At 38.9% G+C, this 21,362-nt stretch overlaps 1 protein-coding gene across 1 annotated transcript in view; it reads right to left on the bottom strand.

Annotated features, from left to right (window-relative positions):
• Window positions 1-17,125: 17,125 nt before the first annotated feature.
• The window catches only part of LOC149839615 (alpha-taxilin-like protein), a 152,695-nt gene continuing 148,458 nt past the window's right edge, over window positions 17,126-21,362 (bottom strand). The window contains exons 12-13 of the mRNA XM_090002677.1: window positions 17,521-17,687; window positions 17,126-17,398 (exon numbers count right to left, since the gene is read on the bottom strand). Of these exons, the coding sequence (XP_089858803.1) occupies window positions 17,532-17,687 (156 nt within the window). The 3' untranslated portion in view covers window positions 17,126-17,398; window positions 17,521-17,531. The remainder of the gene's footprint in view (window positions 17,399-17,520; window positions 17,688-21,362) is intronic.

Here is a 21,362-nt window from a genome sequence, read left to right as displayed (position 1 = left end):
TTTTCATATTGGAAAATAAAAAATCCCATTAAGACTGTCAAAGGCCTTGAAGAGGCCCACCTTAAGAAGGAACAAAGGCTTGTTATCAGCTGGGGCATCAAAGGGCGCAATCTGTTAGCAAGACCTTCCCAAGAGCCTTGTATAAGCTTCCAAGTAGTGATATAGGCCTGAATCTAGAGATGTCTTCAAAATCCCTATATTTCGGTATGAGAATGATCATGGTATAGGACTTGAAGTAGATTTTCAGTCCTTTGGAACTCCTGCACCAATCTGAACAGGTCATCTTGGCACACGTCCCAAATCCACTTAAAAAAAATCAACAGGCAAGCCGTCTGCACCAGGCGCTTTACCCATATGCATTTCCCAAACAGCCGTCCGAATTTCAACAACCTGAACCTGGGCTTCCAAAGGGTGCACTTGTTGATCTGTGAGCTTCTTGAACAGATCTGGACACAAGCCGCAACCATTGCCTTGATAGCCATTGAACAACACCTCCCTCCGACAAACACAGGGCCACAATCTTCAAGCATCGAATGCTATTGATATTCCTTCTTGTTGATGCGGAAACATGAAAGAAACTCGAGTTTTGATCTCCCTCCCGAAGCCACTATATACGTGATCTTTGCCTCCATCTAATTTCGTCCCGATAGCGCCATTCTGCCATATTGTTGGTTAGCTCCTTAATCTCAATCGCAGTTAACTGTGACTGGTCTTCAACCTGAGCGCATGGAACATTTTCTTGCAAAGCAGATAGTCGAGCTTCTCAGACAATGATATCCTTGAACTTGCAACGCCCTTAGTTTTTGGCCCACTGGGAGAGTTGAATCCTCAAGCCAACAAGTCATTGCTAGAGTTTGTATGCTTCCCAATCGCCTACAACTGGAATCAGCCACAAATTAATGACTCTTTGCCTAAAAGAGGGGGTGCATACCCATCACCATTAATGGAAGCGAAAGGGTGATGTAGGCTTACTAGTGTTGCCCCATTTGAGGAAGATTAGACCATGGTGGAAAACCGTCCAAGGTTCCGCCGAGAAATCATGTTCCGGGAGATTATGAAACGATTTGATTGTTTATTAGACCAGGAATAGTAGAAGTAGGTGTCCGAATGAGAGCCACGTGTATAAGCTCATGGGGCTCGTATCCTTGTGTGTGTCCTCAATTAGCATCATAGTTCGTGCAATTGCAAAGACTGTACCCTTTTCCGCCATTCCAGTTAAGAAAGGATGATTCAAGAAAATAACAAAAATGTCTTTCATCTAGAAAAGTGAAACGATGGTTCGAGATTCTCTATCTAGAAAAGTGAAAACGCTGATTCTAGAATGATGTTAACTCTTCAAAATCCAAACATTTCGTTTTCGCCCTATGCAGTAAACTTTTGCACCATCTGTTGGAACAAGAGCTCTCTTTGGCGACACACCCTTTGCCATCGTCTGATGCCCCCGAACCCTCCTTTGTCGTCGTCTGCTTCCACCGGAGCATCCTTTGCCGTCGTCTGTTGTCATCGAAGCACCCTTTATCGTTGTTTGCTTCTGCCAAAGCAACCTTTGACTTCGTCTGCTGCCATCGAAGCACCTTCTGTCATCGTCTGTTACCGCTGGAACATTCTTTGCCGTCGTCTACGTAGTGGCAGCATCGTTGCCACCATCGACTGCATCTACCTCCTGGTTCTGGGTGTTTCTCCTCTACTGTCGGATTACCAAAACTCGTATCATTTTTGTGAGTTTCGTGTAAGGTTTCATTATGCAAACAAATCAATTTATAAATTTGAATGCTAAATCTTACAATTAATTTTACTATTCATGCTAAATAACATATATTTTCATATTGAAATAAATCGATTTGTACATATCTATCTTCTGGGTGTTGAAAATAGTTAGCACGATTTGTTTTTATAAAATAACAACGATTTATACATTTGAAGCAGTAACGATTTAATGAAATTATCATGATTTGTACTTAAGTTTGATAAATCGTACAATAATGTTTACGTATAAAGCCCAAACGTTACAATGATATGTACTTATGAAGGTTGCAATTTCTACAACGATTTAATGAAATTACTACGATTTGTACTTAAGTTTGATAAATCGTACATCAATGTTTACGCAAGAAGCCCAAACGTTACAATGATATGTACTTACTTATGAAGGTTGTGATTGCTACAACGATTTGTAAGTTTGAAGCAACACCGATTTATATATTTAAAGCAGTAGCGATGTGTATTTATAAAGTTACCTCAATTTGTACTTAAGTTTGCTAAATCTTGCAACGATGTTTACTTATGAAGCCAAATATTGTGATGATTTATAATGTTGGTGATTGTTGAACGAATGAGATAATTTATAATATTATATACCTGGAGAGGTGGTTGTAACATATAATGATGCGGTTAAATTTATGTGTTGTGTAGGTTAGCAATATCAAAAGCTCGTCAGACAAGAAATCCCATGCCGTTCGATTTCATGAAACTTAATAAAATGATCCACCATTCTCATCTATATGAGTGTCATGAAGGGTACCAAACTATAATGAAGATTGAAAATGATAAAGAAAGGGACAAAGCGTTGGAATTTCATTATGCAGAGCAATATCTATCAGATATTGAGGTTGAAGATTAAAAGAAGTATTAGGAAGAACAATCACTGAAGAAGAAAAAAGATGACGAAGAGAAGGAAAAACAAAGGAAGAAGGAGGAGAATGAAAAGCAAAGGCAAATGAATAAGGAGGAGGAGAGGGAGAGGGAAAGGCAAAGAAAGAAGGAGGAGGAGGAGAGGGAAAGGCAAAGGAATAAGGAGGAGGAGAGGGAAAGACAAAGAAAGAAAGAGGAAGAGAAGAGGGAAAGACAAAGAAAGAATAAGGAGGATGAGGAAGAGAAGAAAAGGCAAATGATGAAAATGAAAGAAGAAAGGAAACTGAAGAAGCATTAGGATGAGGAAGAGAAAGAAAGGTGAAGGAAGAAGAAGGAGAAGGAGGACAAGGAAGAGAAGGAAATGCAGAGGAATGAAAATGAGGACGAGGAAGAGAAGGAAAGGCAGATGAAGGAAAAGGAGGACGAAGAAGAGAAAGAAAGGCAAAGGAAGGAGAAGGAAGACGAGGAAGATAAGAAAAGAGAAAAGAAGAAGCATGAAGAGGAAGAGAAGGAAAGAGAAAAGAAAAAGCAGGATGAGGAAGAGGAAAGAAATGAAAAAGAAAAAGAAAAAGAGGAGGATGAAGAGAAGGAAAGGGAAAGAAAAAAGCACGAGGATGAAGAGAAGGAAATGGAAAGAAAAAAGCACGAGGATGAAGAGAAGGAAATGAAAATGAATGAAGTAATTGAAAAGTAGAGTAGGGAGCCGAAGAAGTGAAGGAAGGAAGAAGAAAGTCAGAGGATGGAGGGAGGGGATGAAGAGGAGAAAAGTATGACCAAGGTACGTAAATTGATCTTGTCTGTCATAATTTACTGTGAGAGTATTCTAGAAAATTGTGATTATTATGTATAGCGATTACTTTGATAGCGATTACTGTGAATGATTTACTGTTATAGGTATAATTATGTATAGTGATTATTGTGAACAATTTATTGTGATAGCGATTACTATGAACGATTACCATGATAGCGATTACTGTGAACGATTTACTGTTATAGGTATGATTATGTATAACGATTATTGTGATAGCGATTACTATGTATAGCTAGTGAGCAATGATTATTATTGATAGCGATTATTGTGTACAACAACATGCAGAAGTACAAGTGAGACTAATTTTGATTTGATATGAATAATATGTTATTTTGTGTTACAGAGAGGTCACAAGAGAAGTAGAGAAGCAGGTGAAAAGCTCAGAGGGCGGTGTCAGTGGCTTGTAGTTCTGTCGTGGTATGGACAACTTAGTAAATATCAGAAGAATCGATTGCGAAATATGCACTTCGGTAGCCTTCTAAACCAATATTCTTTTAAAGCATGCTGAAACACTATGACCCACTTAGTAAATAAGTGAAATAATAAGATAAATATATTCCAATTTGATTCTTTTGAGATTACCATGACCTTAGAAGATGTGGCACGGATTACAGACCTTAAGTGCCATAGAAGTGCTGTCCTATTACGGGATTCAAACTATACTGCAAGGGACAAGTGCATGGCCCTTCTAAGAATGTCGATGGAGGACTGGAGGCAATGTATTTCTGGTGAAAGCAATTCCACATCGATGAAAGTTTATTCTTTCCGTAATAAATGGGAAGGCCGGTCCGCTACATGTGCATATGAAAAAGCTGACCAAGAGTTGCACAGTTTCCTTCTTTATTTTTTTGGACTTACTTTATTTTCTGATTTGTCTGGTTCAAGAATAAGTTACCTGTGGTTGCAATTCTTAGAAGACTTAGATAAAGTCGACAACTATGCATGGGGTGTTGCTATGCTCGCACACTTGTACAATCAACTTTACCGTGCGAGTAATGGTACAAAAACCGTTAAAGGGTTTTGGCCATTTGTCCAGGTAATTGTTTATTACATATTTTATAGTTGTAGACTAAGATAGTTGAAGGTTATAATCTTACTAATATATGATTTTGTAGGCCTGGTTGTTGGAGCATATTGTCGCCTTGCATCCTCAGTGCGACCCTGTGATTTATGGTTTTCCAAATATTGGCCGGTGGGCTAGAATAAATGTAAAGCAAGATAATGTTAAGTTCATTTTAGATGGTCTGCAATTAAATGAGGTAAATGGTTTAAAATCATTTACAATTGTTTCAACATTTATCATTCATTAGTATAAATCATTGAAATGTTTAACATTCTTAAGTAATCATCACTGCATGATTTTTACTTCATTCGTGCAAATTGTTCTAATGTTTAACATTCTTAAGTAATGATCATTACAGGATTTTGTATTCCTTAGTACAAATCATTATCGCTTTAGCATTTAACTTTCATTAGTGTAAATCGTTAGCATTCTTAAGTAATGATCGTTGCAAAATTTTGTATTCCTTAGTACAAATTGTTATCTCGTATAAATCATTGTAATCGTTAGCTTTCTTAAGTAATGATCGTTGCAGGATTATTTCTTCGTTAGTACAAAGCATTATCTTTTTAGCATTTAGCATTCATTATTATAAATCGTTGTAATATGTAGCATTCATTAGTGTAAATCATTTTAATACAAAGCTCTCATTAGTAACAATCATTGTAATATATTTAGCACTCGTTATTATAAATCATTTTAATATTTAGCATGAATAATTATGTCTATACCTAAATCATAATCTCCAATATATAGGTTGTGTGGAGACCATATGGAGATGGGGAGGACGAGGACCAAGAGATTGTTGCTCAGGCCGCGAGACTGTCTGCCTACGATATTTGGCTGTTTAACAATTATGAAGCTGAGTTGCAGCATGATAGTCGAGTTCTCCTATAAGCTGGCTTGGGACAGTCTACCCTAAAGCAGCCTATGGAAGTGAGAAGAAAGATGAAAAGTGGTGGGGCTAGGAACATGAATTGTCATGATCGCTTCAGGGAACAATTGGATAGCTGGAACAAAGAGGTGTTCTTAGAACCATAATTCTTTAAGTATTATAATATAATAATATTTTTTCTCTAGCGATTTGCTTTTACAAGCTATGTCTGTGTGAACGATATGTCCATCGCGATTTACACAATGACTGATTCATAAAAGGTAGAAAAGAAAAACAATAAAAAAATCGACACAATGTTTAGATTTAGTAAACTACAATTCTTGAAATAATAGCAAATCAATTTCACTGTAACAATATTTGCTATAACGATTTGCTTGATACCAATTGTCCTCTCGCGAATTGATTTTACGAGCTTTGTATATGTGAACAACATGACCTATCGCGATTTATACAATGACTGATTTATAAAAGGCAGAAAGGAAAAACAATAAACAAATCAACACGATGTTTAGACTTAGTAAACTATAAATTGCGTTAACTTTAATGATACATTACAACCACGTTCATTTACAAAATATATGAGTATTTATTTACAATACATGACCATCATCATCAAAGAAAACATATATCATCATCAACATCATCCCCACGTCTAAATAGTTATGTGCTTCGAGTGTAATCCAGGTGCGCATGAAATCCAGCTTGCTTTCAGGCAGAACTGAAGTATATCAAAGGTACAAATTGCAACAGGCAGAGAAGATGCAGCCCGCACGACTAGCACCTTCAGTTTACTGAGTGGCCTTCTCTAGTTATAATACATCATGGAAAGCTATTTATGGGAGGACATTTCCATCAAACGCATATCTATCTTTTAGAGACTCTCATTTTTACAAAAGAGATCATAAAAACAACCATAGCGTTCATCATTGAGTTTATTTCCTGCTGCAAAATGATTCTATGTGCAGCTGAGGGTACATCCTCTCCAAGAAAATGAGCTCAAAAGGGGTTTAAATGGGTCATGGGGACCCATTTGTTTTTAATTTTCTTTCGAGGGACAATTAAGTCTTTTTGGCCAGCCCATCTCAACAACTGTTGCCCAGGGTCAATTGAGACCTAGCCAGGTGGCTGGGCCCTTTGACCAAAAGTCTGGTCCTAGTTTCTTTGAAACTAGGTTGGGACCCAGTTATCCTAAAGAGGGCTAACTAGGGCGCAATGAAGTATGTGGTTAGAGCTTGGATGAATCCCAGTGGAATCCAACCCAATCTTATTTACATGCTATTTAAGCATTAACACCCCTCTCAATCCCCTTTCATGTTTTACCACTGTCCTCTCTCACGTATGTGCTCTTCCCTCTCAATCGAACTCACTCCCTCTTCTCCCCCTTCGTTCTCTATCCTTTTAGAGTCGTGAGTGTTCTTTGCTTTCCTTTGTTCGTCTTCATCATTGGTGTCAGCAAGCTGCACCATCATCTCAGTTGTCTGGCATGCACTTGGAAGGTAGTTGCGAGGTGAGGACATTGGTATTCCAGTAGAATGTATAAAGAAGTTACAAGGAAGGAGCGAGCCAAGGTAGGGGGCTCAATCCCTCTTCTCACAATGGTGGTATGCGTAGGCACACTTGTTTGACTAGATATATGCTTCTCTGATTGTTTTGATTATATTTGAGAATATGTTATGTGCATCATGCCAGTTGGGTTTCGGTAAATGTATGAGTTTTAGGGAATTATCTCCATAAGGGAGTCGATTTCCTCTAAAATGTGTGTGATAATTTTAGAAAGATGGACTGTGGTGGGTCCTTTGGAAGAACTGTTGTGGGTTTTTGTTCATGGTGAGAAATGGGCATGTTTGCATGTTGGATGGATGTTTGCGTGATCCTTAAGCATGTTGATATGGATTCCTATATAGAAAGCTTGTAGAAAGACCACACTTTCCAAGTGTTTTTGAGTTTTGTGGGACATAGGAGTCGACCCTAATATGTGTTTGCATTCTGTTGGAGTACAAAAATGCACAAGAGTCAACCCCTATTGTGTAGAGTTGACCCCTGTATGCTCGCAACCAATGTGAGGAAGACCCAAGGGTTGACCCTTGGTTCTAGAGGGTCGACACTCGGTGTGACAAATGGTCTGATTTCAGTAAGGGTTGACCCTTGTTCATGGGAGTCGACCCCTGCTGTGTATCTTGGTTGCACATGACACGAGGGTCAACAATTGTTCACTGAGGGTTGACTCTTGTTGTGTGTGTGTGTTGACCCTTGACCCACAAGTGATGTGGTTCGACAATGGATTGTTCACCGCCGACCTTAACCACTCGGTGCACACAGGCACGCTCTGCTTAGAAGGCACACGCAGATGCAATATTTCACTCAGTGCACACAGGCGTAATTCAATCTGCATGCACAGGCGCATACGTGATTAGCGCACGCAGGCACAATACAATGTAGTGTACACAAGCGCTTGCGAACGATGTGCATACAGGCACGTAGGACAACACGCATGCAGGCACACGAAGAATAGCGCTCACAAGCGCAAGACATATGATGCTCATGCAGGGTGTTGTAGCATCTTAGCTTCTTGCTCAGTACCGTGCACAACAACATTGACGCATATATGTGCGGTATGCTCAGATGCGTTTAAATATGCAATCAAAATAAGACTCGACAACACTTGTAGTTCATATCTAAGAAGTATGAGTGATAATTGAACACGCTATGAGTGTTTACTTATGTCGTCTGATGCTTAATGCGTGTAACAGAGTGTCAGCGGTCGAGGTGTTGCAGCGATCTCACAGAGTATGCTTGTGCATCAGTCTGTAGGTGCGGTCTAGATGTTGTTGTAGTGCTTCAGATCACAGTGGCTAGTTGCGAATGCCGATTGCAGATCCGAACAACCTTATCAGATCTCTGTAGCTCTTCGTCAAGCTAAAGTGTAACTTCAACAATGATCTGAGGATGAATGAAAGACGTGTTGTGGAAGTGAAATCCTTTGCTAGCTTATGAATGAGGCTAGAAAGGTCGATCCTCAAGTGAGGCCATCTCTAATTGGAGCCAAAGGAAAACTAAGCTTTATTTCTTAAAATCTCATCAGATTATATAATGAACATTTTGCAAAACATCACCTATTTATAGTGTTGACCTGAGCTTTGGTGCCAATGCTTTGGGCTGCCTGCAATTTAAATCCCAACGTTGTCAACCCTTAAATTGTTGTTGAGACCACACTGCCATGGCCACTCTATTGCTGTCCACCCTGTATCGCACCTACCTCACTCAGCTTACTATTCTGTTGCGCACCTGAACTGACTGAACTGCTGCGTTTGAACCTTACTGTACTGATTATGCTGGCACTTCTTGACCACTCGACTCATTGCTCAACTGCCTACCCTTGTATCGGTCCTTTGTACTGTACAACGACTGAAAATCTCTCTTGCCTTGGCCTGAATTTAGTAGGGTTCACAACAATCCCTCCCTCTTAAAATGTTCCTAGTCCTCTAGGAGAAAATTTTGGATATTTATATCTCATGTTGAATTCTTCTTCCCATGTTGCCGTGGATTCTCCTTCATTGTTCCATTCAACCAAATATTTCTTAACTCATCTATCACCTCTTCATTCCTTTCGAGTTTTTAAAATTTTAGTCGGATGCCTTGTTACCACGATGTTGGATTCCTCTATTGGCCTTGGCCCGTGATAGGCTTTTAAGCGAGATACATAGAAAATTGGATGAATGAGCACCCCTTGTGGCAACTTCAACTTGTAAGCTACTTCTCTAATTTTAGCTATTACTTGGTAAAGCCCAAAATATCTAGGAATAAGTTTTGTTATGGGAGTCTTACTCAAAGAGAATTGTCTATGAGTAATGCACTTAAGCCATACCCACTGACCTACTTGAAACTCTCTATCCCTTCTTTGCTTGTTATAGATTTGTCTCATTCGGTTTTGGGTGCGCTCAATATTCTTCTTCAAAATTCTTAATATGTCATCTCTTTCTCTTAGTTGCTTCTCAATTATGAGGACTTTTGCTATTCCATCTTCATAAAAGAGAGGTTGAGGTAGAGGTCGACCATACAAATCTTCATAAGGTATCATTCCCGTAGAGGAGTGAAAAGAAGTATTATAATACCACTCGGCCCAAGGTAGAAACTCAACCCATTCATTTTATTTTTCACTAGTGAAGCATCTCAAGATCTCTATTAACCACCTTCATTTGACCATCGGTTTGTGGATGACTTGTTGTGTAATAACACATCTTGGTTCCCATTAATGTGAAGTATTCTTTCCAAAATCTACTAAAGAAAGCCGGATCTCTATCACATATTATAGTCTTTGGCATGCCATATAACTTTGCTACATTTTGCAAAAAAGATTTAGCTACCATTTGTACCGAATAGGTGCTAGGCAAGGCTATGAAGTGAGCAAACTTCGTGAGCCTATCCACTACTACAAATATGACTTCTTTCTTTTGAGAAGGAGGAAGCTTCTCAATGAAATCCATACTTATATTGGTCCACACTTGTAAAGGAATTGGTAGAGGTTGGAGAAGACCGGGAGTCAAATTCTCTCATATTTGTTTGCTTGACAAACTTGACATTTTCTCACAAATTTCTTGATTTCTTTATTTCAAACCAATACAATTCGGGTTTAACTCTTTGCCAAGTCTTGTGCATACCTTCATGTTCCCCCCTCCCTTGAGTTATGGAAGTGTTCCAAAACTTCATTGATGAGTAGATAATCATTAGGTAACACAAACTTATTATCAAAGTATAACTTGTCTCTTTTCACTATGTAAGAGGGATGGCTTGTAGGGTCTTCCTTTAACACTTGAATTATTTTTTGAATTTCTTCACTTTCCACTTGAGCTTGGCTCATTCTTTTCCAAAAATGTGCAAGTGACCTTGAAAATGACTAAGAAAGAGTGGTCTTGACTGCATAAAGGAGGTAACCCCTTGAGTTTTCCAAAAAACATCCTTATATATCTCAAGTAATTCACTCATTCTGACGAGACATTTTCTTCTAACTTGGACACCTCCTTTGGTGCTATAGGTTGTGTCACACATAAGAAAGCCATGTTAGTAGCCCGTAAAAATTTTATAGCCTCTTGACCATCAATCACCTCGCTGTCTTTTGTGGAATTAGCCTTTAAAATCATTGGTCGGCCCTCTTTGGCAAATGTCATTTCATTATTGGTGAAGTTTCATGTGACACTCCCTAAAAAATGAAGCCAGCACATCCCTAACACAACATCAGCGCCATGCATAGGCAATACAAATAAGTCAAGTTTGAAGTGGGATCCTTGGAGGTTGATCTTCACATCCGTGCAAAGTTAGTCACATTTGAGATGACTTTCATTTTCCACCATAACATCAAACTTTGGATGCTCATATGGCTGGAACTTGAACTTAGATACTAAATCCTCTCTCACAAAGTTGTGGTTGTCTATCAAAACATCAACTTTCTTACCGGATAAAGTGTCAGAGACTCGCATGAAATTAGAGGCTGATTTGCTTCCCAAAGCATAACATTGGCCAATCGATCCTTGAATTTCTTCAATTTCCTCATGGTCCAATTCCTCCATGGTCTCATATTCTTTTGGCTCACATTCTTCTTCATTATTGGTCACTATCAAGCATTTGAGAGATTTGCATTTGTGACCCGACATCCAATTGCTCTTGCAATTGAAACATAAACCTTTTCTTCATAATTCATCCATCTCCTCCCTAGAGATGCACTCCACTTTAGGGTTATTGGAATCCCGAAATTTAACCCCTTTGTTTGGTATAGCCCTTGGCATGAATTTAGATATTTGATTGACATTCATGGGGATTTTGTGAATCTCATGCATTCACAAAATCTACAACCGAAGATAATCAACATAGTTCCTTCTCTAACGATCGAGTTTTCATCAATCAAACTTTACATGTTGGATTTTTATCATTATTTAATAAGTGATATGTTTTGGATTATGAATTTCGATATTTAGATGCATTTTTTAAAGCACTAAAAAATCAACTGCCTACAATACTTTGTATTGTAAAGTTTTGAATGCATTGTGAGTGCCAAAATTCGCAGTTGCGAAGGGTAAAAGTATCCTAACAATGTCAGATATTTGCGATTTTGGACATCGAGAGAATATAAAAAATCATAAGGTTTTTAAAGAATCACATCAAATTACCAATATTGGACGATCATTTTCTATTATTTAATTAGTAATGATATGGTGCTCCTCGAGCACCTACTTCCTTTTACAGCCATTGGATCTTTTGATATCCAACAACGGTGATGGCACTTAAATATGCATGTTTCCCTTACTTCAAAGTGAGCATTTAAGTAAATGAAGCATGCATATTTAAGTTCCATCACAACCATTGGATCTCCAAAGATCCAACAATTGTAAAATGGGAGTAGGTAACTCTAAGAGCACCATGTGTGTGTGTGTATGTGTATAGGGAAGGGGGATCATCCAAACAAAGAAAGATCCAAAATCTACAACTAGGGATGGCAGTGGATCGGGGGGAAACAGAGCCCGGCCCTGCCTCACCCTGTTTGGACTGAAGATGGAGGACATGAAACAGGGATGGAGGCTAAAATCAAAACCCGTGTGGGGATGGAGGCGGGGATGGACATACGCTTTCTCCCACCCTACCCCGTCCCCGTGTCGATCCCCGCCCTGCCCCATCCCCAATCCTTCTTTAGGGATGGCAATGAACCAAGGGGAAATGGGACCCCGCCCTGCCTCGTCCCATTTGGACCGGGGATGGAGGACATGAAATGGGGATGGAGGTTAAATTCCAAACCCGAGCGAGGATGGAGGGAACAATTTTGAGATGGGGTAGGGGTGGAGACCTTGTCCCCGGACCCACCCCAGTCCACTGCCATCCCTATCTATAACTTACAAAAATCAGATGATTCACCTTCTCCAATGCTTGAGCATCTCATCGATCAAACATCATATGTTTGTTGTTTATAATTTATTTAGTAAGAAATATGCTTTACACAAAGACTTTACGACATAAAGGTATGTTTTTAGAAACGTGAAAATGCAATAAAATTGTACTGCCCATCGAATATGTCCAACACCTACTTAAATCCAGAATCACAAGTTTTTATGTGAATTTAGACCTCACGAACTCACATAAATTTATTTGTAAAATCTCATTGAAATTGAAACCACCAAAATCGCAAATATCCTACTCTCATATATTTTATATTTCGTATAAATATATTTGTGAAACTACAATTACCACTTACCACTAATTTCACAAATGACTTACTTTTCACATATAATTCCTGAAATCACATAAATTTATGTGCAAAACTGTACTTTCCACCAAATTTGTAAATATCTTACTTATTCACATAAATTTATAACTATTTTTGCATTTTATGAAACCCACTAAATTCACAAATATCTTATTTGCATATACTACATGTTCTCGCATAACGTAATTTGTGAATCGCCTTATATCACAAATATCTTACATAACTATTTGTGAAACTATGACACATATATAATATTGCTTAGTTGTTGCAAATTTTTTTTGAATCATATATAAACCCGTTGTGGTCCCTAATTTGATTATTTCTGCATAATCTAAGTTTTTTTTGTCTTTTGTCCCTAATCAGCAATCCCCAACCTGCTTTCCTTTCGACAACAATTTTTGTCAAATATTTTCGACAACTATTTATGGCAACTATTCATCAGAGGCATTTCATCGCTAAACCATCAATGTTTTTTTTCCAGTAAGCATAGCGTGCCCTTTTGTTTAATGATTGAATCAAACATTGTTCCATTTTGTTTAATGACTAAATCAAACACTGTTTCATTTTGTTTAATGGCTGAATAAAACACTGTTCACTTTTGTTTTTTTTTAAATGTTTTTTGAAACACAAATATGTTATTTATTTTTTGCAAGGCTTGTTCAATATTCTCTATATTGTTATTGCAGAAAAATTTAAATATATTTATCCATACAATTTAACCAATAATAAGAAGAGCGTGTCGAATGGGACCACACCCACATAATCTATTTTTTTTGAAGCACAACAACAAAAGCTAACAAAAGACTATGAACTCAGTCATTGTAGTAATTTGAAAACATGACTTAGTGTACATAAGTGGGCACAAAGGGAGCCACATCCATGGACAAAAATATAGGTGACAAACGTTTTCCACAAAAAATGCATCATCGATAATCACATACAGCTGCGTTCAAGCAATGAGCTGAAAAAAAACCTAAATTGTTGTACATTGAACAACTACAATTTCTAAAGTGACCCGTATCTAAAGCAAAATGTGCAAAAAAAAATTTAAGCAATTTGTAGGCACAATCTTGTCTCCCATCTCAGAAGCATCTAAGAAGGGAGAGGGTGACCCGTTGGCTAGCTATGAGGCTCTTTCTAACCTCAATGCCCAAAAGAATGAAGCTAGAGATGCGGCCGCCTATAGTGACAATGGTGAGAGGGTGGAGGAAGTACTTGACCAAGGAGCTAAGGTTAATGTGGACCCCCTACAGGAAGTAGATGTAAGTGAGGGTCACATGACTAAATTGAATGCGAACACCGCTCAGGAGTTCGAGGATGCTTTCCAGGCGCAAGAGAAAGTGCATGCTCCGACGAACAGGTCGCAGCGGGGAAGAAGATTCAATGCTTGTGGATAAGTAAAAATTCATTGTAATTGACTAATTTTATTGATTAAATTGATATATATATATATATATTGCTACTATACATGAATGCAATTGATTAGTTTATCATGTATGTATGCAAAATATAAAAATTCATTATAATTGACTTATTTCATTGATTAAATTGAGATATATATATAGAGTAATGGGTAGGTGCGAAATTGATACGTGCTAAATGGGTTTTCTGCCCTTTCGATGTTTTTCTCACAGTTTTGAACCCATAAATATGTTAGGCATGGTCGATTTACAAGAAATCCACATCTGGATCATGTGTTAGGCATGGTCGATATATGAATAACTAGATTGAAGTGACATGGAGAGCCAGTTAGTGGGCAACACTGAATTTTTTTTAAGCAGTTATGTGATATTTATTTGCAAGCATATGATGATGCATTCGAAGCAGATAAAATCAAGTTTTCATAACTTAGGAAAAATTATGACCTCAGTAAGGCGAGAAGGATGAAGGCAAAACTACTATGTGTTGAAGGGAAGGGCGGTAGTAGGGTGGATAAGATGGTGAAAACATTCTTGGTATACTTCTTTGGCTCATGGTTATTCATTGACATTGGTGAAAAGTCGGTTCATGCATCATACATCAAAATTTTGGAAGACCTGAATTGCATCGATCAATATGCATGAGGAGCAACGGCACTTGCATACCTGTATACAAGTTTGAGTTGCATGAAGAGCAGAAGAAAAAACCTTGTCGGGATGTTGGTGTTGTTGAAAGTATTTATTCTTTTATTGTACCTAGACTTTTGATTTATAATTATTCCTATAATTACATATTGTGTTTTGATACATAATGTGTATTAATCCTTGTTAATCATTGTTATGAAAGTTTGGATATGGGAGCACATATTCATTGAAAGGCCTCAAATGCATGACGTTGCCGATGAATTTTCATGTGCTACAATATAGAGTCGATCTTACAACAAAGAGGGTCGTGATCAAAGATTGGTGGGTCCTCGCATGTCACGTGTTTACTGCGTTGTATCGCTTCGCAAGCTAACTAAGACAAACATAGGTATTGTTGTTGATATTTCATATGTTTTTAACTAAATACATATTTGTGGGCCTAACCATAAAGAAAATGTAGGTAAATTGATGCCCTTATGAAGGCACATTGAAGGAGGAGGAGAATGCCGATGTGATTTTGGGGGTCAAGAACATCACAAGGAAAGACAATTGGATGCACAACATGAATGAAGTTAAGCATTAAATGGTCAGCTGAGTCGTTCGACAGTTTGAGTTTGTTCAGCAACCAACCAGTCACCCTCGCACAATTAGCAAATTTCTATCGCATCCCATGAATGATCGGATGAAGGATTACCCCATGGTATTCCTCTCTGAACTTCAAGATTGGCCTAACGATAGCGAAGACATTCACTTATCGTCGATGAAACGTGCCACCAATGACGATTTTGTAATCGCTCAACAAGTTGCATATTCTTCAACAATAAAAAAGGTCTTTCAGGGAGAGGAGAAAGTTGGAGAAAAGCAGAGATAAACCGTAAATAGATCAAAGGAAGAGTTGGCTCTTACACTTGAAAAAATCTATATGCTGAAGAATATGATTTGTACTCAAGCCAACCTTCTAGATAACGCAAACAAGGTCATCGAGGAGGTATGATCACGGTAATTACAACATCCTCAACCATAGAAATTCATTTGATTATTTTTTATTTTTTTTATATATTCAAAGATCAACATAGTAACTCATTGATTTGTATATAATGTCATTTGAATATTTCTATGAATAAATTCTTATATAAAATTGTTTGTTTGACATTATTTTATACATAATGTCATTTGAATATTACTATAATGAGTTTTTATATAATCGTTTGTTCATCATTTATTTGTATACAATGTCAATCATTGATTAATGTTCAAATAATTTGAATGTAAAGCTGAAAACACTATTGAATGTTTAAATAATTTGAATGTTTTAACTGAAAGCACTGTTTAATGATTTGTATATAATGTTACTATTTATATGTTTTATGTTTTCAAATCATTTGAATGTTTAAATGATTTGAATGTTTCTTATATGAAAAAATCTACACCAAAATTATATATGATTTAAAAAATTCGCAAAAGCAAAAACTATTTTTTTTTGTTTTTTTATCATAATTTCACAAATATATAAGTACAATATTTGCTATATCTAGCGATTCATAAATAATTTCATGCAAGAACATTCAATATATGCGAAAAATAAGCTATTTGTAAAATTAATAGTAAGAGTTCCGGAAATTTATGGGAAAGAGTAGGATATTTACAATTTTGGTGGTTTCATTTTCATAGAGATTTCACAAATAAATTTATGCAAATTTGTGAGGTCTAAATTCGCATAAAAAAACCGACAATTCTGAATTTAAGTGGGTGTTGAACATATTTGACAAGTACAATTTTATCGCAAAAATACCTAAATTCGCAATTGCGAAGGGTAAAAGTGTCTTAACAATGTCGGATATTTACGATTTTGGACAACGGGAGAATATCGAAAATTATAAGATTTTTAAAGAATGATGTCAAATTACCCATACAGTTCAATCATTTTCCGTTAAATATAACTAGTTTGATGTTAAATAAATTCTATATGGTCTAATCATGACTAGTTTTTCAGTAAAATTGCCTTGGGTGGATGATGAATATAACCCAATATAAACCAACCCACATTCACCCTGAAACCGAGCATCCAAGGATTGCAGCTCATCAACCAACTCAAAATGGGATTGGAGAATGAACTCTGATAACAATGTAGAGAAGATAAAGACACTAATATGACGTAACATTTGAAGCAGCTTGGTCTGCAATTGGGGGTGCCAAAATTCGCAACTTTAATTGCACAAACCAATTTGATTCTACAGACTCGTCAAATGGATGGTGCTGGTCTAAAAATGAGCCGATGCTGGAAAATTCACAGCGATACACGACCAAATTAAACCATATAACTAACCACAAAATGAAACCAATGATATTCCAGGATTTAATGAGTCATATTTCATCTCAAGCATACTGAAAAACAACTTTAAATAATGCCCTGACATGCATATGGAAATCTGACTTCTGTTTGGATAGATTTATGCACACAGTTTCTTCGAGTTAAAAATAGTCTCAAAAGGGCTACTGAATTCATGCACAAATATTTTATTATCATACAGGATAAACTTTACCAGGATTAGGGATTCAATCTCACGGAAAAGAAAAGGAGCAATAAATCTCACGGAAAGTGGCATCCAGAAATTTCTGATGCAGCGCAGCAGAACTATTAAAGGGTGAAACGGAAAAAGAGAGGCCTCACTAACAAGACCTAAGTCACCTGAAAGAACATAGAAAGAAACAACAAAGTCAGTTTTCTCGAACTTTTAATGCTAGTCCATTATACCGTCATAAAGTCTGAAATATGGCCACTAATGAAATCACTGGAAAATAAATATTTACATTGAATTCCTTCATCTTTGTTCAACAATGGGAGTATCAGAAATTTGACATCCACCAGAGTTATCAGATAAATTATGTTTCCTTTCAGCCTGTAGGGACCGGCAAAGAGACTCAAGTTTTTCCTTCTGATTCTTTATTTTCTCCATCTGCTTCTTCATAGCTTCACGCTGGGTAACAGAAGAAACAAGTATTATTTTAGGCAACAGAGAAAATAGACAATATTTATATACTGTTTGCAAGTAAAAACGCCCTTTTCCAAATTCCAAAAAAATCTCTCTTGCACTCGTTCATGAATTTAAGGTTTATGTGGAAAAGAGGGAAACAAACACATTTTACCACTTAGGTGTTTTTCTGTCTTCATAAAATTCCTATGCTACAAAAGATTACAAGGCTCATGCCTACCATAACTTTCTAAAATTCTAAAAAGTCAATTTTCTTAAACTTGCATGTTGAATGTAAAACCCGCATTTAAAAAAAAAAAAATTTATCGGACCCGTGCCGGGTCGGGTTCGGACACGACCCGGGCCCATCGTCGTTAGGGTTTTTAAAAAAACCCCGACACAGGAGGTCTTTCTCCTGTGCGCCGCACCCCACCGCGCCTTCGACCCGATAAGGGAAACCCATCTGGGTTTCCCCATTTGTCGCCCCTCCTCTAGCTCTTTAAGAGCGTTGCGGGAGGGGAGGATCGATGCCCCGCCCCCCTTCTCGTTCCCTTCAGGAGACAGCCTCGCCGGCAACCCCGACCGACGCCTCCTCCTGCTGGTCCGATCACCGCCGCTGCTGCAACCACCGCCGGCAATCCTCTCCCCAGGTATGCCGTCTCCTCCCTTCACCTCTCTCTCTGTCATCTCGCCGAAAGGCACGACAGGAGGCCGGTGGCCCCTGCCGTGCCCTCCCTCTTCACCTCCTTCTTTTTCCCCCTTCTTAAAGGTTCGCAGGGAGGCCGGCAGGCTGCGCACGACCCCTGTCGCGCCCTGCGTATCCATCAGAGGCCGACAGGGGGCCTATGGGGCCCCTGTCTACTCCTTCTCTTCCCTGTGAGAGATTGGGCGACCGACAGGAGGTCGGTCGTCCCCCTGTCTCCCGGCCCCTCTTCTTTTAAAACCCAGCAGGGGCCGATGCCCCCTGCCATTTCTTTTCAAGCTCGACTGGGGCCTTTGGCCCCTGTCACCCTCCCCTCTGCCATGATCTGCGAAGGGGTCGACAGGAGGCTGATGGCTCCTGCCGCCCCGATCCCTCTCTCGTCGGCAGGGGCTAGCCCCCTGCCCCTTCGGTGCTGACGACAGGGGCTGTCTCCCCTGCTGTTTTGCTGCCATCGGAAGGGGCTCGACCCCTGCCGATTCGCCATCGTCGGCAGGGGCTCAACCCCTGCCGAATCGCTGCCGTCGGCAGGGGCGCGACCCCTGCCGCTTCGTTGCTATCGGCAGGGGCTGCCCCCCTGTCGATTCGCTGTCGTTGGCAGGGGCTTTTCCCCCTGCCGCTTCGCTGCTGTCGGCAGGGGCTCGCCCCCTGCCGCCTTAGTGCCGTCGGCAAGGGCTCGTCCCCTGTCACCTAATTCTACCAATGCCTCAGTCGCACCATTAATTATATTAGCATAATTGAATATTTCACACTCTTGCAGATTTACGCAATGGGTCCAGTTCGCGCTCCACGGCCCAACCCTCGTATCATCTACACTCGTAGACGCACACAGCTGCACGACATCCCGAGGTAGGGTAAAGTCGCACAAAGGGCAATTGATGAACGTAATTAAGTTGAAATAATTAAGATGTCCATGCTAGTTGTACTTAGATTTATATTGCTTTTGCGTGACGTATTATTCTTGTCTGCATTGCGTATTATCATGTTTGTATGCTCATGGGTCGAGGTACAAATTCATTCTTCGATCATTATTTTGCATAGTTGCTTATGAGTTTGAGGTGTGGTTTCGTACTTCGTGCAATACATATGCCCTTGTTTGCTTGTATACATTTCTGCCTGCATATTTCCTTTGAGTGAGGTACGATTTCGTGTCTCATGTATTACTTATGACCTTATGTGTTTGCCTGTCTAAGTGGTCAATGTATGGTTTTGGTACCTCGTGTATTACTTATGTGCCTTTCCCTCGATGTGCGGCATCACAAGTCGAGAGTTGATTGTTGACATGTTATAACCTGCATATGCTCACACTCATGGTAAATATGTACTTACATAAATGTAGTCTTGTGCCTATCCTGTTATCACTTGTTTTCAAAACACTAGAAGTTGCACTTGTGCGCTATAGTTCTTTTAAAAAAGGGTTTCCTCCTGCGAACCCAGTGCTCTTCAAATGACACAACTTTTACAAAGTTAAGTTTTAATCCTCGCAGGATTTCGAAGTTGCATTTGAGTCCTCCCAAGTCCGCACACTTGGGAGAAATATTTTATAACCCCGATTCGAGTTGCGACCCAATTCGAATAACCCCGATCAGGGGCATGAGCATATGAATGAGTGGGGTTCTGTTGAAGGACCCATTCTTTATTTATCAATCTAGTGTCACATGTCGATACTAAGATAAATTTTGGATGCGAGTTTGATAGTGTTGTGCCTTGCGTGAATGACTTAATGTGGCATTATGACTTTTAAGGATGAATTGTGTCAAATGAGCACTCCTTTATTCTTTGGATCGTTATGAAGTTGTGTGTTGGGTGTTCCTTTTGAGAAGCTCACACACCTCCCTGGTTCAGTATAGCGTACTTTTAGACATGCACAACATGTTAAGTACTTTGTTGATCGGACGAGAGATCCGATATGACCTTGCATCATGAAATATGAAAAATGTTGTTGAATTGAATTCAAGACTTATCTTGCCATGATGTGTTGTATTAATTCTTTTGCAGATAAGATCTGTTGGAGTTTCTTTTGTGGAACCATTTCCCTTTCATCGTAGTCGTACTTTTGACAAGTACGACCGTACTTTTTGACAAGTACGTCTTCTTACGTTGCGATGATTGGATAAGTAGGTTGTGGCAACCTCGATGAGTGCAAATAACAAAATGTTGTGATCACCTAAATAAGTGATGTTTTCGCCTTCACCGGCAAGATACTCGAGTTGGTCAAAAGACCAGAGTATGTAGAATGGGTCTTCAGTTAACTACCCTTGATGTACTCATTCGAATCGCTGACTCCTGTCAAGAGAGAGGACATAAAGGTACGAAACTTCGATGGACAGACCATTAATGGCAGTTACGAGCAAAAGACTCGGCTTCTCCAGTCATCGGAGTTAGGGGAATGAGACTACCATAATTATCCTATGTGGTAGCTCTCCATGTTTGGGATGCATCCATTGTTTATGCTGCTTTGGGGATTTCTCTCTTGATCACCGACCGTCCCCTTAGGTGCGGACTCAGTCAGCTATTCGGGTTATCATAATTTACATAGTATAATAAACCCCCAAATCAGTCTAGGCTGTTTCTAGAGTCGTGCCTTGTGCGTACCCGCTTGGCCAGTTAATATCGAAACATAATTTAAATCCGATCACACAATGTGTTCAATTATGCACATATGAAAGTTATAGGGTACAACAGGTTCAATACGTATGGAATTGTGTGTGTGGTTGATGAAGCATTGTATTTTGCTAGTTAACTTTCTTGTGCAGTGCTTTGCTTGTAATAGTTAGCCTACTTGTGTCAGTAAAATGCTTGTAATAATTTTAGTATTGTGCTCATGATAGTTGCTCTGTGAATCTGTTGAAATTAAATTGCTATATAATTGCCTGTCTACTTGACATATTAAATTATTCTGCTTAATTATGTTCAATATTGTCCTGTCTGTGCGCCTACCAATTTTTAGTGAAACTGACCCATTTTATGGGCAGGTTTTG

The sequence above is a fragment of the Nuphar pumila genome, chromosome 4 (assembly GCF_984573655.1).
Source record: "Nuphar pumila chromosome 4, dmNupPumi1.hap1.1, whole genome shotgun sequence".
Classification (NCBI taxonomy): domain Eukaryota; kingdom Viridiplantae; phylum Streptophyta; class Magnoliopsida; order Nymphaeales; family Nymphaeaceae; genus Nuphar; species Nuphar pumila.
Note: the sequence above shows the minus strand (reverse complement) of the source record. Positions and strands in the feature narration are given on the sequence as shown.